The sequence below is a fragment of the Melopsittacus undulatus genome, chromosome 6 (genome assembly GCF_012275295.1).
Source record: "Melopsittacus undulatus isolate bMelUnd1 chromosome 6, bMelUnd1.mat.Z, whole genome shotgun sequence".
Classification (NCBI taxonomy): Eukaryota; Metazoa; Chordata; class Aves; order Psittaciformes; family Psittaculidae; genus Melopsittacus; species Melopsittacus undulatus.
In genome coordinates, this window is record NC_047532.1 from 30,535,818 (window position 1) to 30,557,388 (window position 21,571).

General features: G+C 37.4%; 1 protein-coding gene across 1 annotated transcript in view; it reads right to left on the reverse strand.

The window, feature by feature from the left end:
* Positions 1-21,571, reverse strand: part of CEP350 (centrosomal protein 350) — a 74,156-nt gene that overhangs the window by 50,136 nt on the left and 2,449 nt on the right. The window contains exons 2-9 of the mRNA XM_005147129.3: positions 14,406-14,491; positions 12,772-12,815; positions 11,722-11,836; positions 10,859-11,027; positions 8,083-8,699; positions 7,543-7,645; positions 3,724-3,854; positions 120-263 (exon numbers count right to left, since the gene is read on the reverse strand). Coding sequence (XP_005147186.3) covers positions 120-263; positions 3,724-3,854; positions 7,543-7,645; positions 8,083-8,699; positions 10,859-11,027; positions 11,722-11,836; positions 12,772-12,815; positions 14,406-14,481 — 1,399 coding nt within the window. The 5' untranslated portion in view covers positions 14,482-14,491. The remainder of the gene's footprint in view (positions 1-119; positions 264-3,723; positions 3,855-7,542; positions 7,646-8,082; positions 8,700-10,858; positions 11,028-11,721; positions 11,837-12,771; positions 12,816-14,405; positions 14,492-21,571) is intronic.

Here is a 21,571-nt window from a genome sequence, read left to right on the forward strand (position 1 = left end):
CTGAGTTCATTCTATCTCAGAAGTCTGCTTTATTCTGCAGACACACAGTGTTATGTAATAAAGTAGTAAAATAAATAACAATTAAAAAAGAAAAGTCCAGCGATAAAAGTACAACTTACCAGTCTTGGCAGCTCTCTCTCGTCCTGTTCTGTCACTAGATACAGCTCTTCTGTCCTGTTCTATTCTGGGAGCTGGACCCAGTATCTTTTTTACTAGCTTTTGTCCCTCCCGCCAGGAGGATGCATTTATTACATAGTTTCCACCTGCACAGTAAGTAATGAATAAAAGTCAAGCATCAGATGGATTTTCCAACATATCAAACAATACTTATTGCAACTACACATTATTTCTATACCATTTAGCTCTGCGTAAGTGGTAGGACTGCAGTTATGTCATAACATTAATGCACCACAAAGACACTCAACAGCTCACCCAACTACCAGTGCTTCATGCCTATGTATAACACAATCTAAAAATCCAAACCCCACTGTAGCACATTAATGCCCTACAAAAATTGATTTAAAAAAGAAAAAAAAGTAAAAGAAAAAAAAATAAAGGGGTTACACAGGTCTAAACCATATAAGCAAATGTTACTGGGGTGAGGGGAAATATCTGTAGAGGTCTGAGAAGAAGCTGTTCATCTTCATTCAAGTAAAGAAAATAAGAACAACAAAAAAAAGGGACAGAAAAAGAACAACAATAAAGGTGGGAGATAAAGAACAATACATCTTCATACAAAAAGAACGTTAAGTTGTTATTCTAAGGGGAAAAAACAACCTTTAGAAATTTTCAGGGAACTGTTGCAATACGTGTCTTGGGAGAGGTTAGAAAACATAGAGAGCAGCAGTTGTTCTAAGCCACTGCTAACACTGTCCTCTATCTGGGATTTCCGTACCATGACTGAAAATATTTAAAATAAATGCTATTAGTTGATATTTAATTCAAGAGCAGACTACCTTGCAAGTGACAGAAGCCAAATTAAAATGTTATTAGTATTATTGTATCATCCCACATATAATTAGATTATAAAAAACTGGGTATGATGGCTTTTTTACCCAATATTGGTTTGTTCAAATGCTGCTACTCAGTCACCTTTCATCCCACTACCTTCCAATATTGTTAATTTTTTTACTATTATTTTTTTAATAATGGCCTTAAAGAGCTCTGGAGAAAAGCATCATATAAAAAAAATAAAACCATTAATAACCTACTTCAGACAATTTAGCAGTATCTTATTCCTAGAAAAGTACCTAACTTCAATACACAATCTGCAGTTATTTTATAACCATTCAGTTTCAGGTTCTACCTCTGACAGCGCTGACTAAACCAACCCAGACACTGCAGCATGAAAACAACACAGCCAAAGTAAGAGATTATTGTCTGGGCCCAAAAGGATTTGAAGATAAAATCCAAAGCAACTTCAAGTGAAATCCAGGACAGCAGAACAATGTTGTTTCAGTAATCCCAGTCCTTAATTTCCCCCCCCCCCCCTCCCCCCTTTTCCTTTTGCTATTTTAAACCAGGAGGAAACTTGCTCAGTCAGAAGCCTATATCCCACTATTCTTCCATTTACTAACAGTATTCTTTGCTTGCATTGTAAATTACCCAAGTATTTTATAAATCTGTCACTAGAAACATGTCACTACAAGCCTCTTTGAAACAGACATATCAGTCAAAGGGGTTCTCTTGCAGAACTCACTGTTCTCCATTACTTCTGTGTGCTTTTAGAAAGGCAGTGTAAAGTCTCATCTTCCATTTCAAGTCAGCGGTTTGAACTAAAACACGCTAACAGTGGAACATGAGCCCTGGCTATTTATAGCCTTGGCTATGTAAAGCATTTTCTTATTGCTATGACCAGAGGAGGACAGACCATCACAGATAGACCACTTCGTTATGCTTGTTATCTTCTAGGGATTTCAGGACATCATTCTCCTCACATTTAATCCATTACAGAGAATAATCATTGCCACTAAAACTTGCAGCAATCTTTATGCTCCCCCATCACTTGGAACTGTCACAAATATGTAAGTTAAGATAGTTTCACTCCTTAAGTATGAACTGATCAGCATAAGGAGCAAATCCATATTATCACTTTACGTGACAGGCTGAGAAAGTTGGAGCTGTTCAGACTGGAGAAGAGAAGGTTGCTGTGGAGACCTCATAGCAGCCTTCCAGTATCTGAGGGGAGCCTATAAGGATGATGGGGAGGAACTCTTCATTAGGGACTGTAGTGACAGGACAAGGGGTAATGGGTTAAAACAGGAGAAGTTTAGACTGGATAAAAGGAAGAAGTTCTTTACTGCAAGGGTGGTGAGGTACTGGAATGGGCTGCCCAGGAAGGTTATGAATGCTCCATACCTGGTGGTGTTCCAAAGCCAGGTTGGACAGAGCCTTGGGTGACATGGTTTAGTGTGAGGTGCCCCTGCCCATGGCAGAGGGGTTGGAACTAGATGATCTTAAGGTCCTTTCCAACCCTAACTATTCTATGGTTCTATGATTCTACGATTCATTATCACAAAATAGTCACATGCAGCTTCATGATTTACAGCTCGCAGAAGCACATTCACTCAAAAAAAAAAAAACCTTCATAATGATTTTTTAAAGCATTTTCTTTTGTTCAAATTATTTACCAATTATGGGCCACGGTATGTAAGGAGAAATCAAATCTTCATAGGTGCAAGAGATACCTAATACCACATGTATTCAAAGAAAAAAAATTGCTCTGTAATGGGATTACAGTCATACCCACTTACCTTGTATGAAAAAAAAAAACAAATGCAAAGTAGATGTGGAAGTCTTCCTAATTCTTTTGCTACACTCAATCAAAGATTAACATTACTGGAAAACTAAGAAGTGCTGACAGAATTCCACATATAGTTAACTCACTTTTTTACTGTAGAGGAGTGTCTTATAGTAATCTCACATCATTTTCTCCTAATACTTGAATTTTACTTGATAGACAGTAGAAATATCAGACAACAGTGGAAAAAAAAATCTTAATTGGTTAAAGAAATAAACATTCCTTCATAAATACCAAAACCTGTAAGTCTTATCAAGAAACAGGTTTTTATAAGTTTCACTAACTTAAAAAGCCAGGAATGGGCCAGGCCAGAACTGAGGGTGCAGGACAGCAACAACTTGACAAAGGACATGGAAGAGCAGCGGCCAGAGAAAAGCCAGAAGGGCATCTGTTCTCCGCTTCTCCACGGAGCAATCATGCAAGTGAACAGCTTTTGCTGCACCCCCTCTTTGCAGAGGAGATCAATTTGGCAAATTCCACTGGCACTGATTTCAATATAATCACCATTCCTCTTCTCAACATTAGTTGAGAAGGCACTAATCAGCTTGGACACATGCAAAATAGAAGAAGGATCCAAACAGAGCTATTGCTACTGTTTGTCTGTGTTAGCCTGACTGATATCTAAGGATACCCACCCCCACACTCCAAGAAACACACGCTCTTTAGCAGTTTCCATAAAGTGCACACAGCAAGTGGAAAGGCAGAAAATTAAAACAAACAAAAAATAGCACACACAGCCAAACAACCAGTAACAAAAACACACGTCCTCAATGCAGCATATAGTCTACAAACACACTACAACAGCACTGTCACATATCTGAGAAGACTTGGAAAGTAACATGTTCTAATTTCTCTTTATTTCTTGAGACAACTCATCTCTGAAGGACAAGTGACAGCCTTCCCTCTACAGCAGAGCTAGTCACCTTGTTTGGACTCTGGACTTGACAACCGTGTCAATTTCTGTACTTTCCGCACTGGTCTGGTTGCTTTTTTCTCTTTGTTTTTCTCACTAGGTTTTCCTTTCACTGTTGAATGCTCTGAAAACAAACAAAAGCTGTTAAGTGATATCCCAAAGAAAAGAACATAGAATAACAAACTTTCTTCAACATTTACCTTAAAAAAGGGAACTAGGAAAAACACAATAAAATTCACTAACTCTTCCACATTATATGTTGAGACCAACTACTCCCAGTCCAGCATTTTAAAATCCTGACAGCATGAAAACTTTAGTGTTGTTTACCTACCCACTGGAATGCAGCAAACGCACAGCAATGCCATAATAGATCTTTACAAAGTTCATGTTAAATTTTAAATGAAATGCTGACAGGTTGGTAGGAGCAATTGTTGGTTTGCTTCTACTACAGATATTACATTTTTCAGTATTAATGTTCTACAAGAACACATAGTTCCTTCAACTTCTGAAATGCAGAGGCTGCTGCTTCCACTTTAACACATGACAGCATTCACTCATTGCTGCCATGCTGCAGCATGAAAGATGGGGTACCTGTGTCCTCTGCTTTCTGCAAAACTTGTCACAGAATACACCCAGCAATGCAGAAATATTCTGTATCACTTAAGCCCTCATCTACAACATAGTTAGGTTTTAGGCTTTAGAGATGCCAGGAACACTTAACAAAGATAAAGTCGTATTTTACCATGTTCTCATGTTAGAGCAAAAAAAAAAAGGAAACCAAAAATGTGGCTCAACCACCACGCCACTGAGTGGGTTTCCCAGCTCCCCAGGGTACAAAGCAGAGACAACCATTGCTCAAGAAGGAGAGGTAAGCTATATATTCGGTCTCAGCAGTCTACACTGGACATGTTCAAGGATTTCTTAAAGCACTTCAGTTTGTTTGTCTTGAAGATGCTCTCATTCCTCAAATGATCTGTATATAAGGCACTCCATGGCCATTACAATCACTGTTTTCCTGTTCCCCTTTAGAAAGGGTGTGATCGACAACCTAAAATAATCTCTCCAGGAACAGACCTGAAGCTTTGTTTAGATGCCAATATTAACTTTTACAGTCCCTAATTTCAGCTGAATCTGCTCTCTAATGGATGGCCATAGGAACTATAAGAGACCGAACAACAGGTCTTATTAAAGGATGTATGAATTTTAAGAGTCTTTGTCCCTTTTATCATCCTTCCCTTACAAATTTTCCAGTCGTATTTGAGGCTTACAAGTTCATGGAAGACAGAATAAATGCATCAAGTACCAGTGGCCTCAGTGACTGCATTTACAGAAGTCTAGCTTGCCTCCTCACCTCTTCCAGTGAAAAACAGTTCCTTTCTGATACCAGGAAACTGCAGGCTGCCTCCCACTCACTCTATTCCTATGATAGCAGTTTTGTTCTAGTACTGCAAGTCCTGAACATATTTCAGACAGAATTACTGGAAACTTGGGGTCCATACAATGTCCTTCAGCCTAACTGCTGAACAAAGAAAAAGACGTTCTGTATGGTCTACACTTCCATGTAAAAATCTTGTTACAGCAAAGAACAATGCTTCTGAAGATGTAAGAGATATTATAGCTTATTTTAGCACCACAGAACACAGAACACTTTTGATACAACTTACTGTACACACCCAAAACTCTAGGCTGTAGTTTAAAAGCTGCACCTTTAATACAGAATTAACACATAGATAGATAACCCAAAAACCTAAAAATACATTTAGAGAATATATTATGTACAGCACCAGCATTTGACTACGTGGAATCAGCTATTCAATATTATCTTTTCAGGTCAGAAAGAAGACATGCTCCGTAACAGCTGTTCTTTGCATGGCATCAAGACAGGAATATGGGTGAATACACACACAGCTCCTTCCTTTTGTAGGCAGAAGTTCACTTAACACATTATCCAAATGCCTTTTTAAAGAGACCTCTTCAATGAAACTTCTAAAAAATTTTTGATTTCTACAAAGAGCTCATTAATTATTTATATTCTGCTTGTCAAAACTATGAAAACACAAAAAATTAAATGCTAGTGTAGATTAAAAGTCTTTGGAAATTTTCATAGGCTTCACTACTTTCATAAGCTGATGCTGAATAGAGTATTTGAAAAACAACTTTAACTGAAAAGAAGTGGCTCTTCTTTCTGAAGAGTTTTCATAAGTGCTTCCAGAAAAATTCCTCAGCATCTTGTCAAGCTGTACTGAAATCTAGTCATTTCTATACCAGCCACTATACTATCAGCATACAAAGACACCTACAAGTTTACAATCTCATCACATACTCCTCTGGTCTTGAATGTATTGACCAATAAGAAAGGTTACTTTTAATACACAATTTTTTAAGCTGCAAAACTATAGGCTGTTAAGGGATTTTATTTTCCATTCCCTTACTTTCCGTTCACCTGATCCCCTCTCCCTCTCCCAAGTCAGTCAAAAGCAATTCAACCTTATAGCACTCAACTATAACCAGCCTAGCAAATCAAAATGCACACTTGAGCATCCTACCCTCGATCACCCAGAGAAATGAGCTGTCAATCGCACTACAGTTTTCCAAAGTGAAAAATTAATAATGACTGTGTCTTGGAGCAGTACATTTGAGGACATAAAGCATGTATCACTGTTTTGGTCTCTTGGCAGTGTAACTGTTAAGCAAATATAGTTTTTTTTTAATTATTTTTGCTCACAGCTTTAAGTATCAGAATATTTTGCTGCTAAATGAACTCATCACCTAGAAAGAGATCTTTTATCCTGTGTTGCCATTTTGCAATAATGATATTTAATGTTTTTCAAAAGACCATTAGGCAAAGAGGACTGAGTAACAGTTTTCTAAGCTTTTAGCATTCAAGTTTCCTTCCTACGCCTTCATGTGGAATAAACTCCAAAGTTAACACATTCTGTTATTTTTTCAATGCAAAGTTATTCAGTCTCCCACCCCACATCCTATCCATGCCTTATAATACTGAAGGTAAAAGTTGTAGAGGAAATAAAATGTAATTATTTACAAGATTTCTTATATCTTCTCTGATCTACCTGTTCTCCCCCTCCTCAAGGAATCCAGGTAAGAGATCTCTAAAAAAAGTGCATGTGTGCAAATCTCTAGGATACAAATTTCTCCAACAACTTCAAGACTTGTTACAATACAGTTCTACAAGTTCAGAGATATTAAATCAACTTAATGCCATATAATCTCTCCACCACCCTTACTGCAGGCTACCTACTCCATTTTAAACAAGGATTCCCAGAGACTTTCTACAGCAGACAACTCCCATCTCCCCTTTAGCTACTTATATGTTCCAACTAAACCACTAACAATTCCCACAGCATCTTCAGGTTCAACAACTTGTTAACAACATACTGAAGTATGCAGAATGCAGGCTCCAACATAACACTGTATCACATTGATGGTGTTAAAAATGCCAAAAATAACCCCAATTGTTCCCATGAGATAATACAGGTTTCATCAAAACCAATAGTGGATTGGCTTTGTGCTTTTAACAGGAAATTGCATTCATTCATGCACACACATATAAAGAAGTTACAAACTTAAATGACAATTATTCTAACAAAGAGTTGTTTACGGTTTGGGGTTTTTTTGTCTATTTCAAAGAAAAGCCATCATTTGATTATTTTCAGTATTGGTTTCCCATTAGAAGTATTTTGATGTTTAACACTCATTGCTTTGATTTTTTAATTCCAGGACTTGGCAGACTTGTTCAGAATATACTTCTCTGCCTCTTAAGAACAGGTTGTGTGGTTTAATCAATTCAGTTTGTGTCTCACCTGTTAACTGTAGTGCTATATCTCTATACAACTCCCGACTAATTTGAAATTTTTCCTCATTCCAGATCTTCCCATCTGGAGCGCGAATTCTTGTTTCAGCAGGATTGAAACCTGAAAGTAAACAATTCAGGAGTTTAAAATAACTGCAACAAAATGTAAATAAAGCTTTCTCAGAGTGGAAGGGGTCGGAAACTGCCAAGTAAGAAAGTTTGGCACTTGCGCACAGTTGAAAAACAGTAGACTGCGTGAAGAAAAGATTATTAAAAATGTAAAAGGCTTTCTCAATCAATAAGCTCTGGGACCATAAAAAAACATACTAAAACAAAATGAAATGCTAGTACAGTGTGCTTTTTTATATAGTAATGCGGAATGAGACAGGAAAAAACCACACTTCTCTAAATAGACAATAAATCACAGTATCGTTGATCAAACCGTGCTATTACACTTCTGTTATGAGTCACATCCATGCTTTGACATGTTGCTCAATGAATTAAACTCCGCTCCTTCACCATGTATAACCAACAGAGAGGGATTCTGCACCTCCGTACCTCTGTATGATGGAGCAGCAGGTGCAATTGCCACTTTCCTGACTTTGGGAGTTACTGTATTCTCCATGTTTGTGATCACAACAGGTTGCTCAACATAGCCTGAGTGCTGCTCTCTCCTACCCAACTCTTCAGAATGCTCCCACTGCTTCCGAATCCGCTCCTTCAGCTTCTCCAACTTAGCATCATGCTGTCGCCGCTTCAAAATCTCCAGCCTATGAGCATTAGAAGTACTGGTGGCAGAAGAGGAAGATGTTTTCAGTTCACTGTCCTGGGATGTGTTACTCTGAGGAGTTTTAGTACTACTCTCATCTCCTCCAGAGCCACTATTTTTTTCCTCATCCAATCTTGGAGGTGTTGCAACCTTAAGAAATGCCTCATTATTCTGCAAGGCATCAATTGCTGGTCGGTCATTCAAATACCGAACAACAGTCTCGCCTGCAGCAGAAGAACATGAGCTTTCAAAATCTCTGCTGTGTAGATCCCGCTCATCTCGGTCATGTATCATACGGCCTATTATTTCCATCTTCCCTTGTGCTTTGCTGAAGTCCAAACTAGAGAGCAATTGATTGGCCTCAAGTTGGCTGGAACCATGATAAGACAGAGAACTGTATGTATCCCTGATGTAATAGAAGGAAAAAAAGAAGTCACCATCAGAAATACAATTGTATGACCTTCCAACCCAGTAATCAGCATATTCATTAACTGTAAGAATGACTTCCTATACCTCATCTCCACTTTAAAGGTAAGCTCTTTTAAAGTTTGATCACCACACATTTAACAGTGCAAGTGTGATGAAACTGAAAGAGGTTTCCTGTTAAAGATTTTCTGCACTCTCTGTCTGAACATGACTATATATGAAGTTGAAAAGCTGAACTTAGGTTATGTAGAAAATCAGAAAACAGTAATGTCGCCCCTCAGTTTAAAAAAACCTTTACATTAAAAAATAAGTTTAAAACTAGAGAAGTATAATTAATATCCGTTTTCTAAAACAAAGCAATGTCCAGCTTCTTGACAGCACAGTCATTAGCTGAGAAAACAAATAAAATGCACAAGAAAACCCTGTCCTGTATTTGAGCATTAAAAAGGCAATCTCCTGACAAGAACTTCAGACTGAACTGGATGTATTGTAACAAATATAAAGCCTACTGAGAGCTTAATAATTCAGCAAACTAAGGATCTCTCAGCATTTTGTATATAATGTATTTAATGTTTTCACCAATGAAGGGCTGAAGATAATAAAATCTGGCACTTAAGCTACCTGGTTTGCTTCTTCAGCAAGTATGTTTAAAGAACTGACCTGAAGCCAAGTCATAACACTGTACTTGTGAAACTGTCTACCGCTCTCTAACAGCACACTGCTGTTACATAGAGCACTAATCATAATCAACCAGCACAACAGTTGTGTGGTTTAAATGCACAACATTTCACCAAAAGTATATATAAATATACAGACAAGCAGGTTGTTCTACCCATTATTCTGGATTTCTGGCTTTTGTTTACTTATGCACGCTAAGCATTGACTACAGGCTGCTCTCAGAGCAGGAGTAATATGTTAACTTAGCAGCTCTGATGTTACTTTCCAAATTAATGCACCCAGCACCACACAGTTCTTTTTACTGTAAAAAAAACCAATTCTTTCCCTCTGGATGTAACAGCATGAGTCTAGCTGATCTCATTTTCTTGCTTTCCCTGAATTCTGTTAAATTTACTACAGTTTTGAAACAACTGATGTAAGTTATTGCAGGTAAGGAAGACAATAAAACTGACCAAAGATTACACAACTGATTCACATCAGCCTCCCATGCAACAAACAAGGAGGAAAAGCCTCACAGCTGACAAGTGGAAAATGGGACCAAAACTCAGATCTTAGGATAACGATTAATAGAGATCTAGTAGAATTTTAAAAAATACCACTGTCCCAACTCCACTCTAATCAGCCATCAGCAACCCCCAAATCATTGTGAGAACATTTAGAAAAATATGCAAACTATGTGTTAGAATCCAATAAAAAGACTTTTACAAACCTAACAAAGGTAATCAGCAGGGATGTCTGCGCAAAGAACACACACTGCTTAAAACTCATGAAGAACTAAAGAAGTTATGGTAGAAGTCTTTAGGCTCTGATATTACAGCAAGTTATAGGGAGTTTATTTCGACTGCATGTTCTCTAAGTTTTTAAGGCATCTTATGGTTATTACAGTACTTAACATACACTAAGAAAAACAGGCTTTCCATATTTTCCTTCATTCCTCATACCCCACCATGCCCTATCTTCTCAAATATTCCACACCACTTTTTCTCCTTGATACAGCTATTCTTATTTGGGTTTCTCACACACAAGAACTGAATGCAAATTTAGTAGTAGATGCTCTTGCTATACACCATCTTATGATAACACATTTGGGAATATGTGATGAAGAACTAATAAAACAAAATTAGATAAACAGGAGGAAATACTCTTTTTGGTCCTTATAACTAAACCAAAATACCTATCAAACTTGTAAGGCCACTGAGGCCACAGCCACATCAAGTTGATGATCTGGTTCTATTTCAAGACATCTGGCTTTAAACTCATATTCACTGAGTGATAAATAAATTTGTATTCTATTCAATTTTTTTTAAAGGAAGACACTTCTGTCCAACACCACATGCTAGTCATGTGGGTGAGTATGGGGAGGAAGCAAATAATTTTTGAGAAGCTTTCAAAAATATCACTGTTAGCTTAATTTTGATCTTAGCATATCTTTCTTTAATAGTCAACTGTCTCAGCACTAACCTGTATGAAGCCAGTGGTTCACAAAATTCCACATGATTGCTTTTTTTCACGTTGCTTTCAAGGGTGGTCACTCGAAGAGGACTGCGTGAGGACTTCTCCTTGCTTGATTTATTTTGGCTGGAGGACTGGGAAGCTGAAGCAGAAACCAAAGAATTCTCTATGTACCTATCTCCAGAATGAGAAAACTCTTGGGGAAACAATTAAGAACACAGTTTTTCTTAGGTTTAAGCAGCACTCCAAAATAGCACCTAAAGCACTTCCTCTCTTTTTCAACAGTCGGGAGGTAAGGTGGCAAGTACTTGAAACAACGATCATATTTAAAGATAGATAATAATGTTTAAATATCAATTATAAGTAATTAAATTTGTGAAAGCTGTGTTGCCACTAGAGGTCGACCTGCCTGTTCTTCTCCAGTGGCACACTACCAGAATGCTCTAAACAGTATTTAAAATGAGGGCTTATTTCTTATAAGCAAATGCTTTCCTTAAACGAAATAAAGGGAGCATCAGGGTGTAACAGTCGACAAACAATGAAAAATAGAAACAGCCAGTTCAACATAAACAACTATTACCCACCCGCCCCAACCACCCCCCCCCCTCCGGGAACTCATTGTATCAGAATGTGATAAACACTGCTCATTCAGAAGTGGGAAAGTCTTGCCCCTCCCAGTAACCCAGTGACTGTGATAGTACACTTTCCTCCCTAAGCTAAGGGAAGAAAACTTTAATTTCTCATGGGCAATTAGTTCCATGAATAAAGATCATTAGCAGGAGACAATTTGAGGGCAGGGAGGAGAAATCAAGTTTTCCCAGATCACAGTGGCTTTACCCTGCCTTACACACTATACCCTCAATAACACATACCTTTTCTGCTTATTTTCCTGCTAGCACTAGCAGAGGGCTTCTTGGCATCCATGACAGAATCAAACACAGCTGTGCTGGTGGGAGCTATTTCCAATTTGTTCTCTATATGACGTAACTAGAATTTGAAGATAATGTAAATTAGAATAGTGTTTTCAGTTTTTAGGCTGCAGGGTTTTATTCCTCTAAAGTGACAAATTTTTCCTCATTTTATAAAGAACAAAGCCACAGGCAAAAGCAACTTTACAAAGCTGATACCATAAAACTGCACAGCCTTATGGCCAGAAACTACATTAGATTATTAAGTTTTGTTTAAGAGGATCATCTAAATTAGGTTTTGTTACATAGTTCTGTTGCATAGTTTTGTTTCCATAAGCAGGTTATTGTGAAAAAAATAAAATTAAAAAAATAATAACATGCCATGCAGAGTCTTAACGCTTGGCCAGAATGAAATACTAATCTCATTTGGAATAAATTCTGTAATACTCTTCTCAAAATTGAGCATGATACAATATTCCACATGTAAAACCCCACACTGATGTTAAGCTATTAAAAGAGAGATGTACAAGGCTATGTGAAAGAGCTGAATTCCATGAAAAACCAAGATGTTTAGCTTACCTGAAGCCAGGTTTTAGAGACTAGTTAAATCCTCACAGAAAAACAGCAATTCTAATGCTCAAAGATGAAATACACTGGTGTTGTCCCAGTTTCTGACCAGTAAGCAGGGGAGAGCTGTTTTTTCAAGTTTTCAAAAGTCACCACTTCCTTACATAGAAAGGCAATACTAAACTTAAGACGCAGCATGTGTTACTATACTCAAGACTGAGCTTGCTGTGGCAAACACTTCTTCTACTGCACATGGAAGACTGCTCCCAAAATACAACAAAGGCCAACATGCACGTACTCCAATTGCTTGCCTTATTTCAAACTGTTTAACAACCACTGAACAATACCTTAGTTAAAAGTTTTGTAGCCATTAACAGATCTGAAAGGGAGTAAGACCAAAAAAAAAAAAAAAAGGCACAAAAGAAAAAAATAAAAATCAGTACTTACAGCAGCCTTAGTCTGAGAAAAAGTAGCCCATGCTGCAGTTAGATCTTATGGAGCAGAAAAAAAAACAGAAATACGTTTCTCATTAGTACATGTAAAACAATGAAATAAAATGCTGCTTCAAAACAATTTTCATGGGCTCACTAATCAAACTCTTTTAATGACTCAGTTCTAGCCTGTCAGTCTCCTCTAGGAGAGGCTGCTATCAGTCAAGACTCATTTTACCAGAGCAATAAAGTACATAATGTAAAATGAATATGTACGGTTAACGAGTTCACTACATTAGGTCAAGTATATTATTACACTTGACATCGAATTTGCCACATTATAGAAGTTGTTTAGAAGACAAAAGCTGGTTATCTACACCAATGCAAATATCTTGCATTTTTCCATTACACTATAGTTTAACTACTTCCCTTCCATTTTCTTCTTATTCCTTAAGCATGAATACATGTTCACTGAAAGACTCTACTCAACAACAAGCTTTGAGCATGTGAATTCTGAACTGTACACCCTACAAACAAAATAGAAGCAATGTTTGCAAAGAACAAGCATGAGGCACTAATCAACTTCAGACTTTTAATCTAAACAGCACTTGCTCTTTGTGCAAACTAGTTCAGTAGGATGCATTAGTATTTTCCTCTAAAAGTACTTACTTTTTCAGTTCCCCTTTCTTTTGGATTCTAATGGTTGTCTTCTAATGTAATGGTTTACACAACACAACATCCAAAACTTTAATGTGTGTCAGAACCATGGAGAGTAGTAGGGTCAGAGTGTTTTTTAAATAAGTAAACATTTCCCTTACAGTTGAAAAGCTGCCAATTTAATTTCAGATAAGATAACCCTCTTCCTTTGTGTTGCTGTAAGGAAGTAGCATAGCAACAACTTCACTTTGACTTCGAGAGATGGTGCTTCACATCTACAAAACATCTCAGTTTCACAAAGTACATAATTTTAAAAGAAACTGAACATACAACAGAAAACAATAACCAATAATGTCTTCTTACAGAAAAAATAATCTGACTTGACTTTCAAAATAGCTTCTGAAGTCCAGTTTTGTCATACTGGAGATCATAAGACTAATCTTGAACCACAGACTTAACATGCAGCTCAGCTCTACAGACTACAGCTTTCTTCTTCCCAGGGATGTACTGTAATTATATGACAGTAGAAAGCAAACAGGATTTCTCCAAATCAGGGAGACAGAAGTTTTGCAATTCATCCTAGTTGAAATGTACTGCTGCTACTCAAGTGTCCTTAGCTCTTCACTGCTTTGGAACTGAGAAAGAATCAGAAGCTACTGCCTCTCAGGCTCTTCACTTCTTTCAGGAGCCTACAGTTCAGTTTCTGTTCCCGCACTGCTCACCTTCCACAGTACTGAAAAAAAAAATCCGTCTCTGTGCCATCTTGGCAACCATACGATAGCATGGCAATTCCTAACGCAGATCAGCAAATAACTCTGCAGATCAGAATATGAAACTGCTATCTCTGCAAAAGTGAAGCCATATAACACATGGTCTTTGCTTCCAAATTGAGGCAAGAGAATACTTTCTATAACTCCTCAAAGTTTCAAACAACTTGTTTGTCATGATAAAACATCTTCCAAAACAAGGCAATAAAACAGAGAAAATTCCTACCTCTGGCAGAGTCCTTGGTTTGGTTATGCCTCAGATTTTGTAGAGGCACCTCTTTTGACTTGTTGCTCCACATCATGCCAATTTATCTATTAAAAGAAAAATAAAAAAAAACTTATGTAAGAATCAAAGAGGTATAAAGTAAGAACAAATGTATCTTATGCTAACCTTGATCACTATGATGAATTTTTATCTCATATGATTTCAAACTCAGATCATGACCATCAGCACAAAATCACAAATGTGTTTACAGCTTGCACTTTTTCAGAAACCATGTAATTCTGTGCAGAGAGGGTTTTCCTTTTGTTCTTGTATGTTACAAGTAAGAGTGAACTTGAAAAAAGGAAACCCAAAAGTCATGCAATTTAGATCACAGTTATAAGTATTCCAGCAAATCTGAAGATGACCGTACTGAAATACTGCACATGAAGGAGTAACAGAGACAGCATGATATGGATTATAGTAACAGAAACTATATGAAATATATGATTAGAGTAACAGTGATATATAGGCTAAAGTAACAGAGACAGCACAATATGGACTGAACCTACAAAATACCCAATTTTGCCAATAACAAATGAATGTGTCACCTCTATCTGTTAAAGGATCAGGCAGAACAGAATTGTGCAACAGGACACTACAGCCAGGAAAAAAGACTGGAGCTGCCATGGTTTTCCTGTGTACTTCAGCAGCAATCTAAAAGAGTGTCACCAAAGGAATTTTTTATAAGGGAGAAAAAAACCCAACTTTTAATCAGGAAAGATAATTTCAAGAAAAGGCAGGTAATTTATACAACTCTTTATTTATCATTAGTTTCACTGCAAAGGATGAGCTGTCGTATGCAAAGTTGTAACAGACTTGAAAGAAGTGCTATATAAGAAAAAACAGTAAGTATAAGAAATCTAAGAGGAGTTCAGGGAGCCAATAAAAACTCTGATCGGCAACTATTGCCACTACCCTCTCACCAAGGACCTCCTGTCTTGGAGGTCATGTGCTTGCATGTGGAGGCCACCACATGTGCTTACTGATCTGTCTTCACAACAGACTGAGGAGGTTTCTGCTATGGAAAAGAAAAAAATCAGTAACCATTATTTCATACAGGAAGTTCTAGACTTCTGAAAGAGTCATAAATCATAAAGCACATTGTCCTCTCTCTTAATTGCTGAAGTTTTCTTTTGCTTTCACTTCCCTACAGTGTGCCACATAGAATAGTTAAGGTTGGAGATCATCTAGTTCCAACCGCAGGGACACCTCACACTAAACCGTATCACCCAAGGCTTCAGCCAACCTGGTCTTGAACACTGCCAGGGATGGAGCATTCACAACCTTCCTGGGCAACCCATTCCAGTACCTCACGACCCTAACAAGAAAGAATTTCTTCCTTATATCCAATCTAAACCTCTGCTGTTTAAGTTCAAACCATTACCCCTTGTCCTATATCACTACAGTCCCCAGTGAAGAGTCTCTACCCACCACCCTTATAGGCCCCCTTCAGATACTGGAAGGCTGCTATGAAGTCTCCACGCAGCCTTCTCTTCCCCAGGCTGAACAGCCCCAACTTTCTCAGCCTGTCTTCATATGGGAGGTGCTCCAGTCCCCTGATCATCCTCGTGGCCCTCCTCTGGATTTGTTCTAAGAGTTACATGTCCTTTCTATGTTGAGGGCACCAGAACCGCACACAATACTCCAAGTGATATATATATATAAAGGGCATTCAAATATACAGATCATCCTTCTGATTAAAAGTGACCAAACATTCCACAAAATTAACACTGTGTATTACTTACTGAAACAAGTAATTACCTGTGTATTTTGTGACAAGAATTTTTATCATATAGGGGTTCAAGAATACTCACAGTGACCAGCAGTGAAGCTTGGTCCTCACATTCAATTATACAGCTTATCTCTAAGGCAGTAACTTACTCCACCAAAACTGTTCTTATGCCCCAAGACTATCGATAACAACAACACAGGTCTTCAAAAGATCTTTACTTGTGACTTTCTTTACAGAACACAAATACATGCTCAAAAGAATGTGGAAAAGTGAGCTTATATATGTAGGTACAGAAAAACATGCATATACTCAGAGTGACATCCACAATAACACAGAAGTAGGAATAAGTAGGAGGTGTTTTGTTTTTTAAGTATCTAGTTACAGGCAACAAGCCAAGTGAAGTTAGAAGATTCTGCTTCTAGGACAGGTGCTGCCGAGCTCATTCATGCAACCACAGCTTTGTGGCTCACATCATTCATGCTGTAAATCATAACACTCCCCTGCCCTGGAAATCATCTAATTGATTTTCTCTATCACTGAAGCAAAGAGCAGTTATGTCAGAAATGTAGAAAAACAAATATGAATAAAAATGGGGACATTTTTTATACAGAATCAATTTTGAGAGCCACTGAAAATGTCATAACATACCAAGATGTGTCTTGCCCAAACAAAAACATAAGACAACCTACTCAAAATGTAAATTTAGGGTAAGAGAACTTCTGAGAAAGCAACCATTTCTGAAAGGATTAAGTATTACTCTTCATTGCTTGAAATCTATTTTTATCATCAGAATTACTGGTATAGACAGGAAAACTCAGGTACTAGACACAGGACATAACACCACTCTCTTCTACAAACATTATTCCTATGGGAAGACACAGAAGAGAACTGACAGATCAAAAAGACACCAGAGAGGAGGAAATAGAAACAAGGAGAAAACCACTGTCAAATAAAAAGTAAGATGAGAAACTAGTACTACATTTACTAATAAGCATACCAAAGATGATATTGAAGGTACAACAGGTAAAATAACTAGTCAACTCAGTTAAGAGGACAGCATTTTAAAAGTAACAGGAGATATGAAAGTAGAATATGCTTAGCAAAGGTACACAAAAATGTGAAGACATGAAAAACAGGGCTGCTAAGAGAAAGTGCTGAGAGAAGCAGGATATAAAAAAAGAAGAGAACGGAGAAAGATAGGAAGGAGAGAAATTGAATGAACTTTTAAAGAACTGGCATAGAGAGCAGCAAAAAGGAAGAAAAGAAACTGGTATATTGGTCCAATTGTAAAGTTTTTCCAAACATACTCAGTATGATTTATTTTTTTTCTTAGTAGTACAGCCTCTGTAAGAAAAGAAAAGAGGAAACTCAGAAGTCATGGCATGGCACTGAAGCAAGGAAACAGGAGAGGAAGATGAATCATGCAGATACAAAAAAGGCAGATAATGTGAGCAAGAGATCACACACTGTTTTCATTGACGTTTAGTGGTTATGCAAAAAAAACCCCAGTATGCATAGGGAACAGTACTCCTCAAGAATTAATTTCTTACAAAAACAGAAGGAATATGAAATGAAAGAGATACCACAAAAGAAAACATGAAGCTTTGCAAAAAGTAGGGAAAGCAACAGATTATTGATTTATGTGATACTCTTAAATGTTTAATCCCCAAGAAGTGGGTTTTGCTACAAACTGGGTACACAGCGCAGGGGCCAGCAATTCACACAGTTTGAGCTACACTAAGGCAGCAGTGCCAATAAAATAAGCCATCTTTTCCTTTCTTTATGCCTTGGTCTCTTGTCTTATTCAGACAGAAAGTCAATGGGATTATGTGGTAAAGCAAAGCAGACTGGTTATCTGGTAAAGACGACAAGTAGCTTTTTAGGTTTGGTTTTTTTTTTCCTTTACTAGTTTAATCTATGTCATACCATAAGCTACAATCTCCCTGCAAGGAGAATGAGAAGGATGGAAACATTGGGGAACAGTCCCAGATCAGTCCCAGTCCTATAATAGCTACTGTGGTGTATCATAATCTACACTGTTCACCAAAAGCAAACGCTTGAGGCTGCTACTGCCTTCACCATGAGGAGAGTGAGAGGGACTGAGGAAAACAAGAACTACTCCCATCACCTTCTTACCAGTGGAGACCCCATTGGAGCTCAAAGACACCAGGGGAGCCAGAGTCTATACACCTTGCTCTAGTGTATCCCACTGCACCCATGCCTCACACTGCACAACTTGTCCATGGGGAAACAGACATAGAGACATATGAAAGGTTTTAGGGATGTTTTCTTCTTGATTATAAAAATATCTTAAGTTTCCATGTACAAATAATTGAAAGTTGACTTCTGAATCCTTAAAATGCCTCTGGAACAGGCATCTGTTCCACTACAGTGGCAGTAACAGACACACACAGGTGAACAGACAAAATCAGAGCCAGCCCACTGAAAGTGATGGAATTTCTATTTAAATATGTCAGAACCACTTTTCATGCATCCTCAAAGACCACAGAATACAGTATATGATTATATGCTTGACTGTGGAATACAAATACCTTTACCTACTCATTTTTCTGGAACCCAAGTTTTTAACAGATTGCATTATCCCATTTAAATGAGAGCTAAAAATATCCATAATACACTGTTCTAAGACATATGTGTGTATATATATACATATATACATGTTTATGGACTTTTACATTTTTTTTTGATGCAAGAGTAAAAAATAAAGCAATCTTTATTTTTTTGGCCTCAAGGTATTTTGAGAAAGTTTTGCCTCTCAAAGCAAGATGCAGGTGATTTACTGACCTTCCTCAGGACTGAAGACACGTTCTAGTGCAACAAACAAATCATGACACATATATCAGAACCAGCATCTATAGCCAACTCTGCAGAATCAGCAGGTCCTCCCCCCACCTTCTTTAAATACTCATTTATATAAGCCTTCAAATTAAATGTCTTTCATGGGCAAAAGTTCTGAAAGGAAGTTAATGTTCACAATCCAAGTACAACTTCAACTGCACAGCACTTCATGGACCCAAACTTCACCTTAACACTTCTCCACCATATTATTTCGAGTCTGTAATCTCCACTTTACTCCTCCAAAATTATTTTTGCTGCAAAGTTGGGTTATGATTGTTAAGGGGTGCAGAGCTAAAGAGTGGGATCAAACTGTTGAGAATGCCCTTATGAGTAGTTTTGCTGGTATTTAATCTGACTGGCTGCTAGAATATTGCCTTAGAAATATTCTACTGGTTCAGAGTGCACTGCATCCCAAGAGCAAGGGCACGTGTAATTACAATGGACACAATTATGTAAAGCTGATGCAAGAAAAGGCTAGAAGTAACAGATACCAACAATGGCCAAGGAGCTTGTGAATGTTAGCTGCTCTGAATGAGCAGTTTTAGATAGTATTCAGTATTTTGTCTTGTAATGCAAACAGTAAGTATACCAGAACTCCTCACATTTTAATCATTATGACTTCGGAAAACAATAATTGCACCAAAAAAGCCTCAAAAGTAAAATAAATGTACTGTTAAACTTTGATATGTCTTAAGCTAGAGAAAAGTAAAAAAGTTTTTAGGAATATTAAGGTAGAAAAAAGAAGAAAAAAAAATAAGAGAGCAATCATGATACAACACACACTTGCAGACAGAAAAGCAGGAAAGAATTTCAAAGCACATGTCACTACATTTAACTGTTACCCAGAAAGATAAATGACATCCATAGTCATACATCCATCAAATGTCAGAAAATATAGTTGAAAAATATGAACATGTTTCATGAGCTCTAAGATGAAATCCCTGGCATCAGTCAGCTACTAAATTTGGATTCACACTATAGTGAAGTTTGCTCTATAAATGAAACATTTCTGAATCTGATTCTCTCTAACTGTATGCTCAGAATGGACATTTACAACACCTTTCTGCTATGACAAGTCATGGCAACTTGCAAAAGTGTCTTCGCTTCATCACAAGTGATGTAAAAATCATGAGAAAAAATACACTAAAAAGTTGATTAGTGGTTTTACTGAAAGTAAAAGGCAATCTTGTTCTGCTGCATCACATGCTAGAAAATACTTTTGAGGAAAGTTATTGAAATGAATGTTGTGACAGCTGGCGTAACTTGATTTATTGCTCGTGAAGAGAGTACAAAGGGACAGAAAATGCACCCATTTATTAAGCAGATGCATACAAGGATTTGTCTATCCATTCAGAAGTTCTGTATTTTCTTTGACTTCAAACATCTTGGTATTTATGACAGAAAATAGGCAACTACCTTAGCTTCAGGAATACTGAAGAAAATACTCCTGCATTAATTTCCTTGGCCTTCAAAACAAAAATTCACTCTTTCCTTCTCCAGTTACTAAAAATCACACATCAGAAGATGTCAGTTCTTGACATAATAAATCCATTCAGCAGAATATGCTCAAATTCTCATCTCGCAAGGAACACTCCACTGTGAGCAAGTCTTATTTTATGATTCTGTGATTCTTAGAAGTTACAGGTAAATCCCCCAGTCAAGCAGAAGAACCAGACCTGCCAATTTTTAGAGTCAAAGACAACAGCTTTCAAATGCTCAACGATGTCAAGGACCTATGAACATAGCAGCAAGTTCATTTGCAGCTGTCAACTGCAGACTGGTCAGTATTTTCTTTCAAAACAGAATAAGGTGCATGAAAACTTCAATGAAAGTTTCAAATGCCACTTTCTCAAGTTTGATGCCTTTGCTTTGAAACTGCATTCAGAAGCAGTGTCTGAAAAATGCCTCAGTAACAACATGAAACATCAAAAAGAAAACCAAACCAAACCCCATGACAAGCTGAACAGCGACCAACAGCTCTGTCTCTGACTTGGCATTATAAGGACTCTGCTGAGGAGACTTTTTCTTGAAGTAGCTAAAAATAGCAGTAACATATTTTCCCAGGTCTAAATAATTCCATCCCATTAAAAGCATCCCACAAGAAAGTACTTAAACCCTAAATCCAAACTTTTCTGTTTCAGACAATTCCACATGATGTATTTTGCTATTAGCAACCATGACACATCATGTTAACATGACTAGAAAATATTGGAAAAAAATGTAACTGTTCTTTAAACTTTTACACTCTTTTGCCATGGATCAGACTTAGTGCGAAATTCTGCAATCAGTAAGGAGTGTTCTTATGAAGCTAAAACATAGAATTTCTGTTAGCTCTCAGGAAGTTTCAATTGACCCAGCATAATTGATTAGTTAATTTATTTGCTCTCTTTTTTCTCCAGTATATTGGCAAAGATTTCAGAGTTACGTGTACAAGTAATTTTATTCTCAATCGAGTAGTCCATTAAAGGCTATTATATCATTAGCACAATGATACACATGTATCTTCCAAGCACTTACACCTATGGATAAATTTTAC